Here is a 21,872-nt window from a genome sequence, read left to right as displayed (position 1 = left end):
GGTGAGTTGCAACAGAAACAAATGGATGGGTGATGATCATCATAAATCAAAACAAGCAGTAGCGGTGGTCGGTTGATGTTGAGTAATTCACAATTGCTTGGGTGTGATGAAGGTGGATTTGGGTTACGTTGGCAATCAAAATATAAAGGTTGGTGTTCGGTTTCTGGGTTGTACGAACAATTGTAGCATATGTGGGCCTAAATGGAGATATGGTTTAAACAAGAAGGTAGTGGCTGTGATTCGATGATAATGGTTGCCGAGCAATAGCTAGGAGAAAAGTAAGAATAGCAGTCAACAGTTGCATAATATGGATGATGATGATTAATAAAAAAATATAAACAAGTTGTAATCGAAGTTTTATAGTAGTAGTTCTGTTGATGATCCTCAAAGATGGTGGTTTGAAAGTAATAGTAGTAAAGTAAATGAGTTTCTATGTTTGAATGAGATTGATGACTTGATGCTTAACAAAAATGGTATTGATGAAGGGGATGGCCGGTTGTAGTGATTATGTAAGTGAGTGTGTGTTCCTAAAACTTCTTAGTATATGTATGTGTATGTGTATGTAAAGAAGTGTAAAGTATCAATCAAGGGAAGAAACAGAAATTTAACACAGTAACAAACCATTAATTAATATCAAATGAATTTAGAACGTGCAAGAAGAAAAAATATCCATCTCCTATTCTGCCGACACTTTTATTAGGAATAGTATTTCGTGCTCCGTTGATGATTCAGTGGCGGATAAAAGTTCTCAGAAAAATCTCATATTTTTAAATTAACTATATTTATTTATTTTGGCCATTATGGTATAAAATTCGAGCATCAATTATTAAATAAAAATTACACTAATTACTCACTCCCAACTCCAAGTAAAATATAAAAAGTTTTAAAATAAAATAAATAGTTCCTAAATACATTTTTAATAAGCCTATAATTTATAGAACTCATTTTCGGATCACCGTTTATTTTAAAATCATTTAAGTTTGAATTTAACTTGCTTAGTATCAATCGACTGACAAACGAGTACTATTATCGTTTACTAATTAAATTCGAAACCATATAAATACACATTCAATATATGTTACATATCTAGATTCATTTTAATAATAATATCATATATTATTTTATTTACATATTTAATTAACTCATATAATATTTTAATTTATAATAATTAATATATATATATATATATATATATATATATATATATATATATATATATATATATATATATATATATATATATATATGTATATATATATATATATATATATATATATATATATATATATATATATATATTTATATATTTATTTACACATAATGGTTCGTGAATCGTCGAGAACAGTCGAAGGTCAAATGATTTCATAACATAGTTCAAAGATTTTGAAATTTAATTTAATAGACTTTGCTTATCATGTCGAAATCATATAAAGATTAAGTTTAAATTTGTTCGGAAATTTCCGGGTAGTCACATCATGAATCAAATTACTACTTACATGCAATGAATGTAAACTGATTATTTACTCGATCATTAACAATTTATTATAAATATATATTAAAAGTTTTAATAAATAATGTAAACGGACAAAAGTGCCCTCACATGCATGGCACATGTGAGGGATAACTTGTTAAACCTTAACCATAGTTAGTCTTAAGTACTATCTACGTTAGTCCAATATATTTGAGGTACCATTGAAGTTAAAAACAAAGTTTAGGTGTTGTGATGAAAAACTTGACAAACCACAGGTACTATGGACGTAATTTTTTCTTAATGTAATTATTCGAAACTTTTTGAGTAAAATTTGTGTGAGTATAAAAAAAACTTGACAAAATTGCTCAAATCTTTCCTGTGTTTATGGTTTTTTGTCCAAATCGTCATGTGTTAACAAAACTGCATATATCATTCTAAAATGTCAAATAACGTCCCAAATTAGTCTCTGCCTTAACTTTTGTTAAACTCTCCGTTAGTCAAAAATATATTATAGGTCCCTGAAGTTTCATAAAAAATTGCAACAAAGATTCTCTTCATCATCTTCAACATGAACTTTTAATGAAAGCTTAAAAAATCAATTAAATTTATAAATAGAATTCATATATAGTATTCTTTTCTTAATATGAATTACTCGATATAATGAAAAGTTCTCGAGTATAGACTAAATTACCAATCCATCATCCATCATCCATCATTTGGTATCAGACAAGAAATGTTCCGGGCCCCTGTAAACATTAGTATATTACTAGCTTGACCCAAACTCATCCATACATTAACAAAGTTATTTATATTTATAGAGGGATTTGGTAAGTTTTTTCATTAAGGGAGTTGATATTTTCAAACATGTTTTTGATAAATTCACACAGATTTACTAAACTGCCCTTAATGAGATGTTCACAAGTTTTTTTGTTATAATTTATTGAAGGGACATTATTGGAAAGTATCACCAAACTTGTGTGGATCTATCAAAAGATTGTTTGGGAATATCCCTTCCCTTTCATTAAGTATATATAAGAGATTTAAAATAGTGCTTGAGGCCAACCCAACCCACCCATTATGACATATACTGATGTTACCAATTTGACCTATTACTTGTACTCATCATAACATAACTGTCTACTTTGCTACCTCTATATAATTATAATTATTATTAAGTAAAAGAAATGTGAAATTTACCATTCTCGAACCATCGTGCACCCTTGTACACATGTTTGACCAATGTTCGTGAAGCTCGTTTACTTGATGAACCCGAAGGGTCAACTGCACCCGACCCAACTTGCCTCAACCTTTCAGCAAGGTGTTTTTTTTGCTTCAATAAATACATATGGTTCCCGTTTCTTCGTGAACGGTAAAAAGCCAATTTCTCCATCTTTGAAGTACCTTCTTTATTGGAAGACCGAAAAGATTTCATCTTTTGAGTGTTCTTTAACTTCTTTGCATTTTTCAGTTTTTTTCTAGTGTCATAATTAAACGACACATGAGTGTGTTTGATTATTTGTTGCTTGCTTGTTGATCTTTGATGAGCGTGTAAGTACGAGCACCGACATCCTAAGTCAACCGTAGATTCTACAACAGGTTGACTAGGTCTCAATATCACGATTGTATCCACATTTGAATTTTCCATTTTCTTGTAGGGACTTTCATAGAGCGATTTTATCTTTTTCCAAAATGATTTATCCATAGTTTTTTTTTCGTGTGATCTGAGGAACTTCTTTCTCCTTTTAGTGTTCACATTTGTGTTTTATTCTTTGAGTGAATCTGCAAATGAATTTGAACTTCATTTTCAGAATCTAATATTTCTCTTAACGATAAATCACTTGATTAAAAGTTAAAAAGATGTAAACTTACATTAAGGCTTTTAATTTGCTCATCAAATGTCAGCATTGGTACTAAGCTCCTTGCATACCCTGCTCCTGATGCAAGGCACAACAACATTCATGACTTTTAAGCTTTCACTAAAGGTACATCTTGAAGATGATGAAGAGGATCTTTGTTGCAATCTTTTATGAAACTTCAGGGGCCAATAGTGTATTTTTGACTAACGGAAAGTTTAACAAAAGTTAAGACAGGGACTAATTTGGGACGTTATTTGGCATGTAAGGATGATTTATGCAGTTTTGTTAACAGATGGATGATTTGGGCAAAAAACCATAAACACGTGGACGATTTGGGCAATTTTGTCAAAAATCTTTGTTCGAGCAACTAAAATGGGTATAGGCTAAAGATTGGGTTTTTTTTTCATCCATTATCCCAATGGTTTCCTCCGTTTGGTGATTAAACGAGTTGATAACCGTTTACTTTGTCGTTGATTTCTCAATACTGTATCGGTTATTTGCTCGGCTTGTCTCTTCAAGTTCTTTAACCTTTCGGAAAAATAATTGTGATAATGGGTTTTTTCCCAAGTATACTCCAAATTCACGTTTGCGTATTCTCCTTAGTCTGCCCTATGTGTAATTAATAGGTATAGGTTTGGCTTGTGTCCATTATTAGTTTTCGGGTTTTTGTATTGTGTGTAGGCTCGTGTTTCATTAGGAGCTCCTCGTAGCTACCGCTTTGTAATTGTTATATTTGTTCTTAATAAAAGTTGATCTTCCAAAAAAAAAAAAAATAATAATAATTAGAGTTACATATAAATACAAACCTCAAACATTTAAATTTCATTTCAGGGTTCCACACCTCAAAATATTCACGTTAACTTTCCCTCATCGTCCGCCTCTCGAAATTGCTCAACTCATTTGTCGGTAAATTAGTCTTCAACCACCCTTGATCTACTGCCCGATTGATTAGGGTTAGTACACGAAAGCTAAAGTTTTAACTGCATATTTCTTTAAGCACTAAGTTCATGTAAATGTATACTTGATCATCATTGCATTGATTTATTTTTGGTATATGGATTAAGTATTTTAATGAAAATTAAAATTAATAAACACATAGTTATTATTCATTTTCTTTGCAAAATATGTATATAATGGACAAATCTAATGAACAAGAGCCCCTAATCAACCAGCCATATAATTAACAACACATACTCGACCATTGCAAAATGAAAACAAGCCAAAAGCGCCAACACAACCCCAAAAGAAGCGTCAATTCCGACCGAGGACCCACCATCACGCATCAACTAAGATCGCAACCAAGAAATCCGTATGAATCACCCTGAAACTGTCACATATCAGGTCAATCCCCAACCTCTAGTAAGTAAAGAACACACTAAATCACCGTGAAACCATAAAGGTTTATTTCGGGTGGACGAAATTTAACCCATAATAAACTTCGGGAGAAATGGGGCAAAAATCTAGCCGCGGAATATTGCGATTATATTTACAAAACCAGTGTCACGAAAACACTAGAAAAAACAAGGACGTGACTGATTATGGGCCAAGAGCCCATGATCTAACAAAAGTTTAATTACACGATAAAGTTTGACCCAATCGTTAACTAAAAAAAGTACAAGCTGTTAATAACAACGTACAACCAACTTCTGACTCCAAAAAATCGTAGCTATCAAAATTCGCCGGAGATCATCATCATCACCACCGTGCGAGAAACACGGAGATCGAGAAATGGCGCGAGAAGTATCTGAAAGCTGTATGGACAGTTTACTTACTGAAATTGTGTCATCATATTGCAATGATCTATACGCATCGAAGCCTGAACTTGCTGCTCGCAGAATCGAAGCCATCGGTTATCAAGTCGGTCATCAGCTCTCCGAAAGGTATTCAGATCACATTGTATCGCATCGCAATAAACATTAAAATATATTCAATTTTATGTATAAATTGTCATTTACTGTATTTATTTAATTTCATTTTAGTTTTCGATCGTGTTTATTTATAAGCGTTTTAGATCGTGTTAGGGCACGGTAACTGTAGAATTGATACTTGACGGCCGGGATCTAAAAAAGTATTGTAGATATTAACTTTAAATTGTTTGTGTATTTGATTAAATTTGATTCCGGAACTGTTAGGTTTAATTTACAGATCTAGAGAAACGTTTCTGTTCATCAAATTATGAAGTTTCTGTTCATCGAATCGAATGGAATTTCTGATTTGAAATATTTAGATTCTCGTTATTTTAATTCAATCTGAAAATTGGAGATATGCCTATTGTTAATTTTGAGATGTCTTGTTATAAGGCAGTTAACGAGTTTAATGAATGTGATTTGTATGGCATGAGTTCGAACGGTAGCTTATGATCTGCTAAAGATAGTTGGTTCAGGACATTTAGCACTCGAATATAAGGTGATTCGTTTTTAAATAGTCACGTAAGTAGTTAATTTTAAGGGTTGGAATTTGATATAGTAGAGCTCAGACTTTAGAAGTCTTAGCATGAACCTGTGAGGCATAAGAAGTTTAGTGTATATATAATATTCTGACTTTATATAACCTGACAATGTCGTCATCTCTTATAAGAACGCTTCCATGGACAATGTAAGTTTATAGTTATGTAATTATTGGATTGCAACAATAAAAGATGTTTATGGTGAATATTGTAAATTTTGTTGATGTTTCTTTATGTATATTGTTAGACATAGACTAGCTTTATTGAATTAATGTTTTAGTACTTAAGCTTGACTATATATGTGTCTGTACTTGTTCCTTTTTCATGTAGTTACTCTTTACTTGGGTCATATATAACGTGCCCGTGTTAGAGTCATGTGCTCCTAGCACACACCCAACATGACTCTAGTGGGAAGATTTCAAGTTGGCATGCTGCTTGGAGGCACGGATCAAATTTGAGCGTGTACAAGATGTGGTTAATTTTAATTGGTTATCTAATATTTTTTATATCCCTTTAACACTCAACTTCCAATCATATATCTTACACGCCACTCAACAAGCCACCCTATTTCCCAGTTTATCAACACGTCTGCCAAGCACCCCACCGCACCCTCCAACACGCCACTTTTGCCCATCACCATTAAAAATGGTCTTAACTGTAATCTGTTAGGCCATATATAACGCAACGTGCTCACCCCCATTTAAAACCCAACACGCCTCCAACACGCCTCTAGCGGGGCGTGCTGGTGACACATGGACCAGGCGTGCTCCTTGATGGCACAAAGCTTATATGTGCCAAGCACCCCACCCCCACCCCTCAACACGTCACTTTTGCCCATCACCATTAAAAATGGTCTTGGCAAGTATATAGCTATACATTTCAGTCATACGAGTCTATGAAGATTTAATAATCTGAGCCTCATTCTCTTGCATCAACCCCCTTTCCATTTTTTTTACTTTTTTTATTATTATTTTTTTTGACAAGGGGGAAATGACTTACAATCAACATATTAATACCAGTCTTATCATTCCTGCGTAGATATATGAAATATTTCCAACATCATTTAGATTTGTAATTTTTACTGAGTATATTATATAATTTAAATAGGTACACCATGGAGAGACCTCGATTCAGTGATCATTTGGAAGCAATTAAGTTCATCTGTAAAGATTTCTGGTCTGAGCTCTTTAAGAAGCAAATAGACAATTTAAAGACTAATCATAGAGTAAGTTCCACACACCATATAATATAATATCAGTGATAAAAAAAATATTGTTGATAAATATTGTGGCTTCTGAATTTTTTGCAGGGTACATTCGTTTTGCAAGATGATAAGTTCACGTGGCTTTCACGCATGTCAGGGGTCCCGTCTACCGAGATCCAAGGGTCAACTCAAGAAGCTGTAAACAAAGCTTCAGAAACAACTAGCATGCATCTCTATTTCCCATGTGGAATTATAAGGGGAGCTCTGTCGAATTTGGGTATTCCTTGTGCTGTTTCTGCAGATATATCCAACCTTCCTGCATGTAAGTTTTTTAACTGCTTCTGAATCAAGATTTTGGGTTGACAATTTTGCTATGTAGTCATGAGTTTGTATTTTGCATTAATTGATGAACAGGTTCGTTTGTAATCCGCATAAAGGTGTAGAAAACGTCGACGTTTTCTAGGCTGCAAAACAAGCTCTCTGTAGTTCCCATTATTCAGTAACACAACAGTGTAAGTAACCGAATGTGTAATTTTGTTTAGTTTTTTGGCTGATGACAGGCAAAATCTAAACTTTCTAGATGGTCGGAGTTTCGATAATATAATTTAAATCTTGTCAAGACGACGCTTGTTTTGATGTTTGTAGTTTAATCTTGTCAAAACAACGCTTGTTTTGATGAAAATGGTCAGAAGTAGTTGTGGGATTGCCTGGTTAAGCTGAGTACATCTGAGATATACTTGCATTTCTTAAATAACCTAAACGGAGAATTTTTTTTTTATCAATTTACTTGTTTAAGGCTTTACGCTTACTCAGTACTTTACATGACAAAAACTACACACTAAGACGACTGTTGTGTATATCGTATGAAAGTTATACTCAGTTGGTAATATTATCAGAAACAATCCAATATTGAGATTGAATTATTGTAATTGGATAAAATAATTAAGTTAATCGATGTTTAACTCAATTATCCTGATTCAAATGAACTGAGCAGATCATTTTGCATTCAAATGTTTAAAAGTCTAGTGATCGATTTAGTAAAGGATGTTGATGGTTAGCACAGACATGAATGGAAGAAAAAAAAAGGTCAAATATGGTGAATTGATGGTGATTGTGACTTAATGATGATAATGATAACAAATATAAATATGGTCCATGAAGAGATAAAGATATTTGCAATGGCGTCTAATGTCATCATATCTATTTATCTACTTTTATATCTATATATGTAATATATATTTATCTATATCTATATCTATATTCATATGTAATTACGTATTACGTATGCACGATAAAGGGGAAAATCAATCAAGAAAAACCTATGAACTTGGAATGAGTTTCTTTTGAACGTCGTGTTTGTGATTCATTAGGCTGAAACAGACATAATGGCTAATATTTAACCAAAACTCATATTTTTATCAGGATTGAACAGATGTTAGTAAAAAGGTAAATCTTATAATCATCTACATATATAAACTCTAAGAGTTACTTGAAGTAAATGTAATTTATCGCATAAATTTCCTAAAACTATAAACTAGTCAACTTGGAACTCTACTCTTAATGTTATAATTAACATTCGTGTTTATCTAAAGATAGATCTAAGTGCTATCATTACAATACGTAGAAATGCTTAAATAATCTATATATAATAATTATCATATTATTAATGGTAACTACTTCCGGAATGCACCTCAGATTTTTTGTAATTCGGGATAACTCGGATGAGCAGATAAAACATAACCAACTAAATGTACCACATAATTAAACATTTCTATATTTCTTATAGCTCTTAGAACTATTTTTAGATAAACAGTTAACAATTTTATATTTAGAATTTTTAGATTTATTTGAAGAAATTTAAAATATAAACGTTTTTTACTATTGACTTTTCTAAAATAAATTTAGTGATCGTGTTTTATTTTCGTAATAATCCAAATCTTTATGTAAAGCACGTTCTAAGTGATGCGCGCTCCCATAGAAAGAAGCATGCCCGCCCGAAGTAGCATCCTTAGACACGTCATTATTGCGGGAGGTGAGTGAAGTCTTTAGGATCGGAGTTAGCATTTTCCTCAATTTAATTACACATAATACACAATTTTTTCTGTATTCCTTGAGAAGAATAGTATTAATTTTTATAGAGTAATTTACATGCTCGATCTAAAATCTTACTTTAAGATTTCATAGATGTGACACTATTGTTATTTTTTGACATAATACATTTGTAATCCTCTGTAATCCTCAAAGTTTGAAGTACACTTGATTTTGTACCAAACTAGTTTTTTTCATTAACATGTTGCACTTGATTTTGTACCAAACTAGTTTTTTTCATTAACATGTTGCAGTAGACTAAGTTCTCGGTTTTTATTGTTCAATCCGAATCATGCACACCCCTAAAAACAAGCTCATTATATATTCATGGTGTGATTCTTCATTACTGTATTTTGAGCTTAGGTATACATTAGATAATGTATGTGATTCTTCATTGTTTTTAGACATGCGGTTATTATCATTGTTGATTTGTATGCGACTGAAAAGTCTTTCCTATCTTTTCACTAATCGCTCTAAAATGTGAACCAACGAGGTATGAATCTGACCCCTCTTATAAAAATATGAGACACAAGTCACTAAACTAGTATATAATGGTATAGCAATTTTAGTATGTAACTTTAATATTAAGATGTTTATAAAATTTTAGATAGTTTTGCATAAAACACAAAATTACTCTATCAATGTACAAAATATAAAATTCTAATCCACAATGTATGGTATATATTTAAAAAAAATTGTGATGAAGTAGTTCTGAACATGTACCATCTTAAGATAGTTAGGTGATATGGGCGGTGACTTCCTCTAAAAAGTCATAGGGCCAAACCTCACTGATAACATAATTTGAAGTGTTCAGAGAAAAAGGTTGAAAACGATCATGGGATACTCTAATATACCGCGTAAATTTAAGTAAACCCCTTTCTCCGAATAGCCTGACCAGTGAAGACCATATATGTTTACCCGTTCTCTATATTTATATCGCAATTTCATTGAATAATCATTTCCTTAGAGCTCACTGCATAATAATTACTTCTATTTTAAATAATCATATCATATTATCATTGGCTCGAACATGAAGTTGGTGTCGAATTCGTCTGTTTTGATAGACAAGTTTCGCAAGAAACTCGCCTCATGGAAGGCGTCTTTGATTTCTTCAGGAGGTATATTGACTTTGCTGAAATCGGTAATGGGTGGTCTTGGTATCAATTTTATGTCTATTTTCAGATGCCCGGTTACTGTTATTAAACGCCTTGAATAGATTCGTTCTAGATTTTTTGGAAGGTAGTGATTCCATCAAGAAGATGTCATGGGTAAAACGGGGCACTAACCTAGCTCCTTTTGAAAAAGGCGGGTCACATTTGGAGTTTAAAAGCGTTCAATTTAGTTTTGTTATTTAAATGGCGTTGGCCTTTTTAACGAAACCTCATGGCTTTTGGGTGAAGATTATTAAGTCGATACACGGAGTTGTTTTTGAACAACCGATGGGTAATGGGGCTTGGGCCGTGATAGTTGATTCTTGCTCGAAAACTTTAAATGATAATCTGTTACCTCTAAACATCATCCGGATAGAGGTTGGTAATGGGAGAAGTGTACATTTTTGGCATGATCGTTGGTCAGGAGAGTCCACTTTAGCGACTCGTTATAACAGTTTATATCATCTGAACGCCGACAAGTTAGATACGGTTGCGGATAATGTGAATCGCTATCTTGTATTCGTAATGAGCTGCAATCGATACAACTTTCATGTAGTGAAGATAAATGGTCCTTTTCGTTGAATTTGGATTGTATCTTTACGGTAACGTTGACTAGAGAGCATATTTATCATGCATTACTACCTTCGTCAGATATTCACACCACATGGTACAAATATATGATGAGGAAACTTTATGTTTTTTTTTGTGGCAGTTTAAGTTAGACGCACTTCCTCTACGTTGTAACTTTTCTGCGAGAGGAACATATCTCAATTATATGATTTGCCCGATTTGTAATCAGGGAGTTGAGACGCGCAATCATTTGTTTTTCGGGTGTCTTTTAACGCAAGAGGTTTGGCGTCGTATATGTGTGTGGGTCAATTCTGATATGAACCAATTTTACTCGTGTGGGTCATTTGTTTTTATGGCTAGCATGGTCAAGGATCGAATCGTTACTATCGTTGTTACCCTTCTCTGGGTACTTTGACGGTTCCGGAACGACATTATTTTTAATAAGTCTTTCGTTAGTAGAAGTAAAATTTTTTATTTTATTATATTGTACTTTCGTTGGCTTCAAAATAGGGGCATTTAGTTTCTAACTGGAACTATTGTCTCATAAAGTCGTCGTAATTTTTCCTCTTATCGCCTTACTAGGGAGTGGTTGTTAACAATATTCCGACCATTAAAAAAATACTGCCATTGGCGGGAGGCAACTTAAGACCAGTGCCTTTATAAGCTTTCTTCCCTTCACCATAGCAACGGTGCCATATGCAATATCTAGCTATATGTATGACGAAAGATTATAATGAGAGTGGGATCAACTTTACTTTGAATTGTTTATAGTATGTGTTTTAGTACTTGCACATTATTTGTTTATATTTGGTTACAATAGATAATGTTTAGTTATAGGTTAATTATAGTGTCTTGATGCTGATGTGACATTAATGCAAAGTTGGAGGAGTGTTTTTTAGCCATGATAAATAGTAGTCTAAATTATATATAAAGCGTTAGAAGTTTTGAATGCTTTAACAAGTTGATGCGTTGTTTTGTTATTTCATATAGAAAAAAAATAGTACTACCCACAAGCTAATGACGCGTAAATCGATTGGTAATGGATGAGCATACACGTCTCAAATGATATAGGGTCTCGAGCTCCAGTCTCAGTATCGAATACTCGAATAGCCAAAGTTAGATATGCCCTCACAATATGAATATACATACTAATAATGGATTAATACAACAAATGCTTTTTCTAAAAGTAACAAGCATCTAAGGGCAAACTCATAATCAAAATGCCCATTTAAACATAAACATAAACATTCACATTCACATGAATAATCAACATCGATGTATCACGCTCGTTAATCATCCAAATATATATTGTAAATGAAGCTCCACATATCCACACAAAGAGGTCTCATTTTCAATCCTCATTGACATCGTATTTTGGTTGGCCAGAAAAATAAATAATCAAACGGTTACATGATAACCCGATTAGACCACATACATTGGAGTAAAAGTACTATCTTCTATAAATAATCTAATAAAAACTTTACTCATTTACTCGTTTATATCTACAATATCTTATAGTTCCATACCACTTGATATTTAGTAGTTTTGTATGTAACATGCTAGAACATCTTCAAGTAGATTTTAAATGATATAATTCATAATCGTATCATATGTTCAATGAAGTTAACAAGATCATATACACAAAGGACTGTGTTGTAAATATAAATATCTTATATCTTATACGTTAAAAAGATTCCAAAGAAACTTGGAAGCTTCAAAGTAAATATAAATACAAATATTAAAAAAGTAAAATCCATATTTTTGTATCCTTCTCTCTCAAACTCTCAATCATTGTATTTTATTTATGCTTTCATCCTAATCTTTCTTCCCTAAATTTTCATGTTTTGGTTATTCAACCAGGGGATCATCTCCAACCTTTTCTTCTCACTTTTATCACCATCAAAATCAATAAAAAACCACCCAAATTTTTTGATCAAACTATTGCGGCTCACCCCGAGCAAATTAGAAGCTGGTACCAACATCTGACGAAATCCCGAACCCAACCGTACAATTCTCTCTGGAAATTGTTCTGTAACGCGCCGCCACGCGCTACCCCATCATCGCCTGAAAAAAATTCCGGTCGCTTCCCGGAGTATTTTCCGTCCTTCTTGCTGCGAGTGCCGCTAAAGTCCCCGGTCCAGAAGCCTCGGGATTGCCTTGGGCAGACACACGTTAATCACTCCAAATTCCCCAGTTTCAAAACCCTAATTCTCTCACAGAATCCCTAAATTTTCAATTTCAGTATCAATAAAGGGATGTTTTCATGGAACTTTGCGAAATCGGCTGAGGCTATGTTCTCTCGAATAGCCATAAAGAAGATTTGCAAGTTTTTATTGAAGAAAAAATTAGGGCAAATTCTACTTGGCGATATTGATCTTAATCAACTTGATGTTCAACTTAGTAACGGCACAATTCAGCTATCTGACTTAGCACTTAATGTTAATTTCATCAATCAAAAGGTTTGTTTCCTTGAATTATAATATTATGTTTGTTCGATTTGAATTGCATGATTTTGTTCTAGAATTATGGTTTATAATACTGCTGTTCAAGTGTAATCACCAGTTTATTTGAGGTTTAGATTATGATTATAATAATAGGTTTGAATCCTTCACATAATTTAGAATAATTAAGCAAGATGTTATATATGATATATATTTAACTTATGTATTTATGATTTATGGATTTATCCCCTGTTTCAGTTTGGTGAAGAAGCTACTTTGGTTGTTAAAGAAGGATCTATTGGGTCCTTAACAGTTAAACTTCCATGGAAGAATAGGAATTGTGAGATTGAATTAGAAGAACTCGAAATTGTACTTGCCCCGGGCCAGAAAGAAAGTTATAAATTTGGAAATGAAACGTCTACTTCAGGTCAAGATGTCCATAGTTACACAAACCATGACTCTATGACACCTGAACATGATACGAGTAACAGTACTGTAATACCGGCATCTGTGGATATTCATGAAGGAGTTAAAACTATTGCTAAAATGGTTAAGTGGTTGCTTACAAGCTTCCATGTAAAAGTTAAAAGGTTAATCATCGCGCTCGAACCTTCGTTAGAAGGATTAAATGGAAAAAGGGAGGCCAGGACACTGGTTTTGCGGTTTGGTGAAGTGGAATGTGGGACGGGAATTTCAGAAGATGTTGACCTTGATGGTCAACGGGCAGTTGACGGGTTTCTTGGATTAAGTCGATTGACAAATTTTGTGAAATTTGATGAAGCAGTACTTGAGTTTATTCAGTTAGACAGGAACAGTGATAATTTGGGTGAAATGTTTTGTGGAGTAAATGTTACAACACCTATCATTACAGGTGAAAAAGATGGAGTTTCAGGGACGATAAAACTAAGTATACCGTGGAAGAACGGTTCGTTAGATATCAGAAAACTGGATGCTGATGTGTACATTGACCCATTAGAATTAAGATTACATCCGGGCTCATTGAAAAGTTTCATGCATTTTGTGAATGTATTTGAGGAATTGGATAATTACCGCAAGAGCTTAAAAGCAAGTGAATCTGTATATCACAGTGTATCATCATCCCATGGTTCTTTCATGTTTTCTTCCCAGAAACCTGAAACATTTTCAACTGAATCTGGAAAAGATTCTGTTTTTGATGCATTGTTGCGGGGATCACAAGTAATATCAGACTGGATGACATCACCCATCACCAGTAACCAAGAACCGGAAACTGAAGAACAAGATTTTGGGGCCAGGTTGGTTTATATATACACTTACATTCTTATAGATACATATACATATGATTGTTGTAATTTGGTGCTAATGTATATGTGTTGTCCCAAATTTGACAGTGTTGATCAATTCTTTGAGTGTTTTGATGAATTGCGTTCTTCACAATCTGCATTGGGGAACAGTGGGATGTGGAATTGGACGTGTTCCGTGTTCAGTGCAATAACTGCTGCATCAAATCTAGCTTCTGGTTCGCTTCATATCCCTACTGGTACGTGTTTTATCATTTATTATTCGGGTTTTAAACAAAATAAGAAATGGAAACATATAAATATACTTGTGATATGTTTGTATGCAGAGCAGAAACATGTTGAAACCAGTCTCAAAGCAAGGATCACACAGATTACAATCGTGTTATCGTTTGTGGATGCTGACCAAAAAGATGTGACATCATACGTTCATTATCTAAATGCAGATTTTCATGACTTGCAGTTTGTTTTGCAGGTAACATAATTGTGCGTGCAATATTTTTTTCTTTTTTTCAATTGAAATTTCGTATAAACTAAGTTAAAAATTGGATAAGGTCAACAGGTTTGTCCTCAACAATCCAACTTTGAAGCCACAGTCAACCAAATTGAGGTTTGTGACCATTTCAGTATGGATTTTCAAAACGAAACCGCATATAATCGAACTTCATTAATCAAAAACAAGCAAGCTGCAGTTGAACGTGCTTGTCCTCCTCTGAGTTTTTCGGGCAACGACATTTCAAGACACCGTAGAAGCCATGTTGACTTGGTCAAAGTCTTACTGTTCAAAACTTCTAGCACTACGCGATGCCAATACATCACACCTTCTGTTTCAGGGCCAAAATTGTTTTCATTGAAACTACCACCACTTGTATTTTGGGTAAACTTTCATCTGGTAACCACATTGTTAGATCTCGTTAATGAAATTGGCAACTCCCTTAAAATACCTAGAAACGAAGATATCGTTCCAAAGAGCTCGCATAAAGAAAGTTTTAGATGCAATATTTCTCTTCTCGATGCAAGATTTGTATTATGTTTTCCGTGTGAAGTAACCGAAGATTTTGAAAGCTACTTATCTTGGAATAAGTTTATCGTTATCGATCTTTCTTCACCGTTAACTCCAATAGACAGGAACAATCAATTAAGTCAACGATTTCATGTAAAACCCTCACGGTCTTTACATATGAGTTTGGGAAACATTGCGGTTTATTATGTCTCATCGGTTTCTAACCTCAAATATCGTGCTGAAAGGGTTTTAACAGTTTCTGATAAAGCGGGTTGTTTATCCGTGTTTAATCTGATATGGCAAGACACTGCTGTTACGGGTCCACATATCACAAAACGGGTCAAGGCTCTTGCTTTTTCAGAAAGTAGAAGTAAATTTACCGGTAAAAGCCACGGGTTTGCGTTTGTAAACACCACTAAAGATATGGAAGAGTTTACTTCCCGAACACGAGAAGAATTAGTTACTAGCTCTTCGTTTTTTTTGCACGCCCATTTATCCCCCGTCACCATTAATCTCAACAGATCATTATATCAAAACATACTTGATCACTTGAATCAAGTGACTAATTGGATGTCATGCATATCTTCTAATAAACATACTTCATCATCCCAATCATCAATTCTTGTGCAATGTGATCTTGTGGAGGTTTCTGTTAACGTTTCGCCAACTGAAAACATCAACGGTTCGATTCAGAATGAACTTCCCGGATCTTGGTGCAATTTGAAGTTAAAAGTTGGAAACTTTGAGTTGTTAACGGTTTCAAATTTGGGTGGAATTTTAGGTGCTGATTTACTTTGGGTGTCACATGGTGCGGGAAATTTGTGGGGTTCGACTACAGGTGTTGATGGTAAAGAGTTTATGCTTATATCATGTGATAATCGTACCAGGGGACGTGGAAACGGTGAAGGTTCTAATATACTCTCATCTAGGTTAACAGGGTCTGATATCTTTCATATGTGGGACCCAGAAAATGCTGTGAGTCATTTATCTGTGAATATCAGGTGTGCTACTCTTGTTGCAGTCGGTGGTCGTTTGGATTGGTTTGATACCATCACTTCGTTTTTCGCTACAGAAAGTGACAGCGATTTAGAGAAGAAAGATTCGTCTTTTGTACTTAATTTGATCGATATCGGTTTAAGTTATGAACCGTACTCGAGTAATGTTGTAGTCGAACATGAACAGTTTGTTGCTGGTCTTTTAGCAGCATCCAGTTTAAAACTGGTCAATTTTTCGTCTGCAAATTCGACTGAGAGTGATTATGAAATTAAAGTTCATGATTTGGGTCTTCTTATTTGTGAAGAATCGGGGGTTAAGAATATAAACGGATGCTACAGTGACCAAAATCTTCGAAAGATTGGGTATGTTAAAGTTGCTGAAGAAACGCATGTTGAAGTGGTTTTAAAAACGAATTGCAAAAACGGAAATGAATGGGAAATCGAATGTAACGAGTCCCAAATCGTGCTCGATACTTGTCAAGATTCTACTTTTGGACTCGTGCGTCTTGCATCTCAAATCCAGCAGATTTTTGCACCCGATGTTGAAGAATCGATGGTGCATTTGCAAACCAGGTGGGATAATATTCAACTCGAACAAGAAAATAACAAAATTCGAAGCGCAAGTTACCTTTCAGCTTCAGCAAGTTCAGATTCAAATGTTGAAACTTATGCATTCAATTTGATGGATAAAATATCTGAAGGAGCTTTTAACTTGGATGTTGGTAAACATGAACGTGTGCCAGTTGACCCGGTTCAAGTATTTGGGTCTGCACATAATGAACCGTCGAGTTCACATGCTATATTGCCGGAGATCATAGATGGCTACTTTTTATCTGGGTCCCGCCCATTATCTGACCAGTTTCCAAATAACCGATTGCGAAAGACAAAATCAGAAACGTCAACGACATACAATGTTGGAAATGGATGGTATGGAGATTTTATGATTGTTGAAGACCATGTTTCGGGTAGTGGGGTAAAAACCGGTTACAATCAATGTGTTGAAACCAAGACACAAATCAAGAATGTAAAAGTTAAGGGTCGTGTGGTTTTAAAAAATATTAATGTAAGGTGGACATTTTATGCTGGTTCTGATTGGCAATATACTAGGAATAAATCCGTTTGTTTGGAGTTTGCTTTGTCGGAAATTGGCCTTCGATGTGATGTATTCCCTGATGGTCAAATACGCGTTTCTAAGCTTTCGGTATCGGTTCAGGATTTTTCGGTCAACGATCTCAGCAAGGGTGCTCCCTGGATACAGGTATTTTCTGTTAAAGATTCTTCATTATAATCGGTTTTATTATTAGGTTGAACAGAGTGTGTGATAAATGATACCGTTTTTATTAGGTTCTTGGTTGTTATCAATCTAAAGATCGCCCTAGAGAATCCCGTTCTAGAGCACTAAAGCTAGATTTAGAATCCGTTAGACCACATCCTTCAACTCCTCTTGAAGAATACCGGTACGTTTTTTTTTGGATCTATTTATTTTTACTAAGTTTTCTAATGACAACCTTTAGGGCTGTATTTTATGCAAAAAGTAGTTGTACATTTTGTTTGTTTGAGGGTAGTTTTTTCAGAAAGTGGGCGGTTATATACATTGTACAAACGCATATGCATGCTCGAATTTCTTAAAGACAGCCCAGCCCTTAAGGTGTCTTAGAAAAGTTATTTTTATTACTTTCTGATTAATTTGTATTTGTATGCTTTTTTAATGTTAAATATATCAGGTTACAAATTTCACTACTTCCATTGCGTTTGCATCTTCATCAAAGCCAACTTGAATTCCTAATCAGCTTCTTTGGAGAAAAAAATCCATCCGACGATCATTTTTACGATATCGTTGAATCAGATTCATCAAAGGAAAATACTGTTACCCTCGGAAATAATAGCATAACTGCAGAGGCATTACTTCCTTATTTTCAGAAGTTTAGCGTATCACCTTTTATCATTCGGGTTGACTATATTCCTTCTCATGTTGACTTAGCTGCGTTAGGTCACGGGAAATATGTAGAACTTGTAAATCTATTTCAGTGGAAGGTAATACAAAATACAATCAAACTATTTTTTTAAATATTGTTAATAAGCCAAAGTTACATGAACTTATTCAGCTAACTGCTATACTATATATTGCAGGGGGTAGATTTAAAACTGAAACATGTTCAAGCTGTTGGTGTTTACGGTTGGAGCAGCGTATGCGAGACGATTATCGGCGAATGGTTGGAAGATATTTCTCAGAATCAGTATCATAAACTATTAAAAGGCCTTCCGCCTATTCGATCGTTAGTTGCTGTTGGTTCTAGTGCAGCAAAGTTAGTTACTTTACCTGTCAAGAACTACAAGAAAGATCGCAAATTAGTTAAGGGTATGCAAAGAGGTAATAGAAGTTGCATCCAAGTTACCTTTTTGTTGGATGAATCGTCTTGCAGCTCGTGACATCTAAATATGTTTGTTACTACTAGGTACGATTGCATTCTTGAAAGGCGTTTCACTTGAGGCTATTGGACTCGGAGCACATTTAGCAGCCGGGGCCCATGCCATCCTTGTTCAAGCGGAAGACATAATTTCAACAAGTCCACCAATGTCGCCGATTCAAAACAGAGGATCATCCAACGAACGTTCTAGTCAACCTAAAGATGCTCGTCAAGGAATGCAACAGGTTTTCACCTTCATGCCTGCTTTCTCTTTTTGAATTATTTTTGCATTATCTTATAAAAATAAAAAAGTTAACTTGGTTATTTATTTGATAGGCTTTTGAGACGATCACCGATGGTTTTGGAAAATCGGCCTCCGCTTTAGTCCAAACTCCGTTGAAAAAGTATCAGCGTGGAGACGGCGTTGGTTCGGCTTTGTCTACTGCTGTTCAGGCGGCTCCTGGAGCCGCCATAGCTCCCGCTTCGGCTACTGCACGTGCGGTACACTCGGCTCTTGTTGGCGTCAGAAATAGGTCGGTGTCCATCTTTCTTTATTTCTGCATCCCTCTCTCATATAAGATTTAGTTCATGTGGCAACGTGAGTGGGTTGACCAAGGGATCAATTATGATTACGGTTGAAAAAGGTTCTGGTTGAGTTGACCCACAGACACTTTTTCCTGTTTTTGTATTATTTTTGCTTTAAAGATGAATAAAAAATAATACCATTACTATCACTCAAGGCTTCAAAATTTTTGCATAGAAGGTTGTATGTATTAAAGTCAGACTCTGGTCAAGAATAACCTCTTTGACCCATTTCCCTGTCATAAAGTTTTTTGTTTTGTTTCAGATAAACACCACCCATATTAATATTAATCCTCTCAACAATATATCAACAATCCTTCCAATATTAATGAAAAGTATTGATTTGATTAGAACTATTTATTAACTTGGTGGCTGAAATGTGCAGCCTGGATCCGGAACACAAGAAAGATTCAATGAAAAAATACCTAGGCACAACTCAGTCGCAGCATCGTTAATTCACAGAAAAAGGTCTAGAAGTTTGAAACTAACCGATTTGTTTACCAAGAAACAAGACGATTTATAGCAAGAGATTGAGATCGAAAAGTGGGGGTGTCATGACTCACTGCAAAAGCTCTTGTTCGAATTCTTCAAGCGCGCAGTGGAGATTGTCTCGGTGATGGTGTGTGTGTGTGTGTGTGTGCAAGAACCGTTATTACATTTGATTTGTACATAATATGATATGACTAGTTGGTGCAAGTTATTATTCATTTAAAGCGAGAAAATGGTGAAGTTTGATATGTGGCAACAAAACTGTCTGTTTGTGATTGTTATTCATGCCAGCTCTGTAAATATGTAATTCTAAATGGGTGGTTTTTGTAGGTGTTTATGTTATACATAACATGAATTTTTTAAAGCCTGAAATTTGTATATAAATTCTACATTTTTTGATGTACATAACTGTGTTTATTTGCCATTGGAATCTTTTAACCATTCCTAGTTGATTGAGTCATAAGTTAATCCTGCTGAACACACAATCCTACTAATTTCGAGGTATTTTTTATTTTAAACATTTTCATAAATATTTTCAATATTATTACATCTCTCTCTGTCTGGTTATAAAAAAAAGCTCTCTATTGTTACGTGAATGAATAACTCTATAGGGTAATAAAACAATTGTCCACATCTCATCTTTGTACTTCAAATTCATGTTGTGTTCAATATTGTTGTTGTGTTTAATAAATACGTTAATTTTGAAGTTGTCGTGGTCATAGGTCTTAAATTTTACGTGGTTCTTAAATATTTTCATTGAAGTTGTCTAGTTTGGCGATTTTGGCTCGGTTGGGTTCGATTGAAGTTATCGTTGTTCCGTAACGCTTTCTTGTTTCGAGCTTTCAGGTTGTTTTGGTCTGTAATTATTAAGGTTCTTCATTATTCGATGAAAATTACTCTTTTAATAGTATTCGTTATTTTAGCAAAAAACGAAAAATATTTTTTTTTTTTTTTTTTTTTTAAAAGCCAGCAATATATTAATCAAAAATGGGGAAACAAAACATTACCTCATACCTGAGATTAGTATGAGGCATTTACAAGGAACCTATTACAATCTAAAAATCAAACAGGAGAGCTATAAGATACAGATCACAAAAATTAAAAAATTAAAACATTAAGCATAAACAAGGAGTTAGCCATGATCATCATAGTAGTTCGGTGCTGATATCCATTGCAACCACTCGATTTTATTGATTTTTGAACGACAAGATACCCATTCAAAGGAGCGAACTTGAATCTCTTGAAGCACAAGTGGTACCGGCTGTTGCGTATTGCGAAACAGTTTGCGATTACGATTATGCCAGATGATATATGCACTAACCCACCTAAAACTTACTAAAAATGAAAAATATCCCACCTAAAACTTACTAACATTTTGTTCTCGAGTTTATTTTTGAAGAGAAGGAAAGTAAATGGAGAGAAACAAAAAAAATGATGTTTACGAATTTATTTTGGAAAAAAAAAAAAGAGAAAAATTTAGTTGATTTTCTTCTCTTCCTTTCATGTCTTTTATAGTTAAATTTGATAACAGAGTGTAAAATTGATACTCTTATCATTTAATAATAGTGTTTCTTTTTGCTTTTAACAATTTTTTTGTTTTAAATTGTTTTAAATTTAACTTAATTTTTTCATTTTATGTTATACGAAGTATGTTATTTAATAAAATTTATATGAGTGACTTGAGTTTTAAATATATTTACAGTATAACTTTCATAAGTTTTGTACGGAGAATAAAACAAACAAACAAAAAAATTAAAGTCGAATATGAAAAAGTAAAATTTTTAGGAAAAACTAAAATAATAAAAATGAAAAATCTTAAAGGTACAAACCAGACCCATATTTGAGCCATGAGCTTATTAGAGCTTAACTTAATAACTATACTTCTCATTTC

General features: G+C 34.0%; 2 protein-coding genes across 2 annotated transcripts; both read left to right on the top strand.

Moving 5' to 3' along the window:
* Window positions 1-4,889: 4,889 nt before the first annotated feature.
* LOC139890940 (uncharacterized) lies at window positions 4,890-7,753 on the top strand. The gene is made up of 4 exons (XM_071873872.1): window positions 4,890-5,207; window positions 6,881-6,998; window positions 7,083-7,299; window positions 7,392-7,753. The coding sequence occupies exons 1-4, from the start codon at window positions 5,056-5,058 to the stop codon at window positions 7,418-7,420; spliced, it is 516 nt and encodes a 171-aa protein (XP_071729973.1). The 5' UTR covers window positions 4,890-5,055; the 3' UTR covers window positions 7,421-7,753.
* Window positions 7,754-13,596: 5,843 nt separating this feature from the next.
* LOC139894336 (autophagy-related protein 2) lies at window positions 13,597-20,357 on the top strand. Its single transcript, XM_071877569.1, has 10 exons — window positions 13,597-14,501; window positions 14,598-14,746; window positions 14,834-14,979; window positions 15,067-17,760; window positions 17,847-17,959; window positions 18,227-18,536; window positions 18,633-18,873; window positions 18,959-19,155; window positions 19,247-19,443; window positions 19,878-20,357. Exons 1-10 carry the CDS (start codon window positions 13,690-13,692, stop codon window positions 19,945-19,947), a joined length of 4,929 nt encoding a protein of 1,642 aa, XP_071733670.1. The 5' UTR covers window positions 13,597-13,689; the 3' UTR covers window positions 19,948-20,357.
* Window positions 20,358-21,872: the final 1,515 nt, after the last annotated feature.

Source organism: Rutidosis leptorrhynchoides, chromosome 2 (assembly GCF_046630445.1).
Source record: "Rutidosis leptorrhynchoides isolate AG116_Rl617_1_P2 chromosome 2, CSIRO_AGI_Rlap_v1, whole genome shotgun sequence".
Taxonomy (NCBI): Eukaryota; Viridiplantae; Streptophyta; class Magnoliopsida; order Asterales; family Asteraceae; genus Rutidosis; species Rutidosis leptorrhynchoides.
This window is presented reverse-complemented; position numbering and strand designations above follow the sequence as displayed.

Excerpts from the sequence above, each read along its gene's own strand:
- LOC139890940 (XM_071873872.1), top strand. The coding sequence starts at position 5,056 with ATGGCGCGAGAAGTATCTGAAAGCTGTATGGACAGTTTACTTACTGAA. Across the intron at positions 5,208-6,880 it reads GGTCATCAGCTCTCCGAAAG|GTACACCATGGAGAGACCTC; the intron begins GTATTCAGATCA and ends TAATTTAAATAG. Across the intron at positions 7,300-7,391 it reads TATATCCAACCTTCCTGCAT|GTTCGTTTGTAATCCGCATA; the intron begins GTAAGTTTTTTA and ends ATTGATGAACAG.
- LOC139894336 (XM_071877569.1), top strand. The coding sequence starts at position 13,690 with ATGACACCTGAACATGATACGAGTAACAGTACTGTAATACCGGCATCT. Across the intron at positions 14,747-14,833 it reads TTCGCTTCATATCCCTACTG|AGCAGAAACATGTTGAAACC; the intron begins GTACGTGTTTTA and ends GTTTGTATGCAG. Across the intron at positions 18,537-18,632 it reads TAAATCTATTTCAGTGGAAG|GGGGTAGATTTAAAACTGAA; the intron begins GTAATACAAAAT and ends TATATATTGCAG.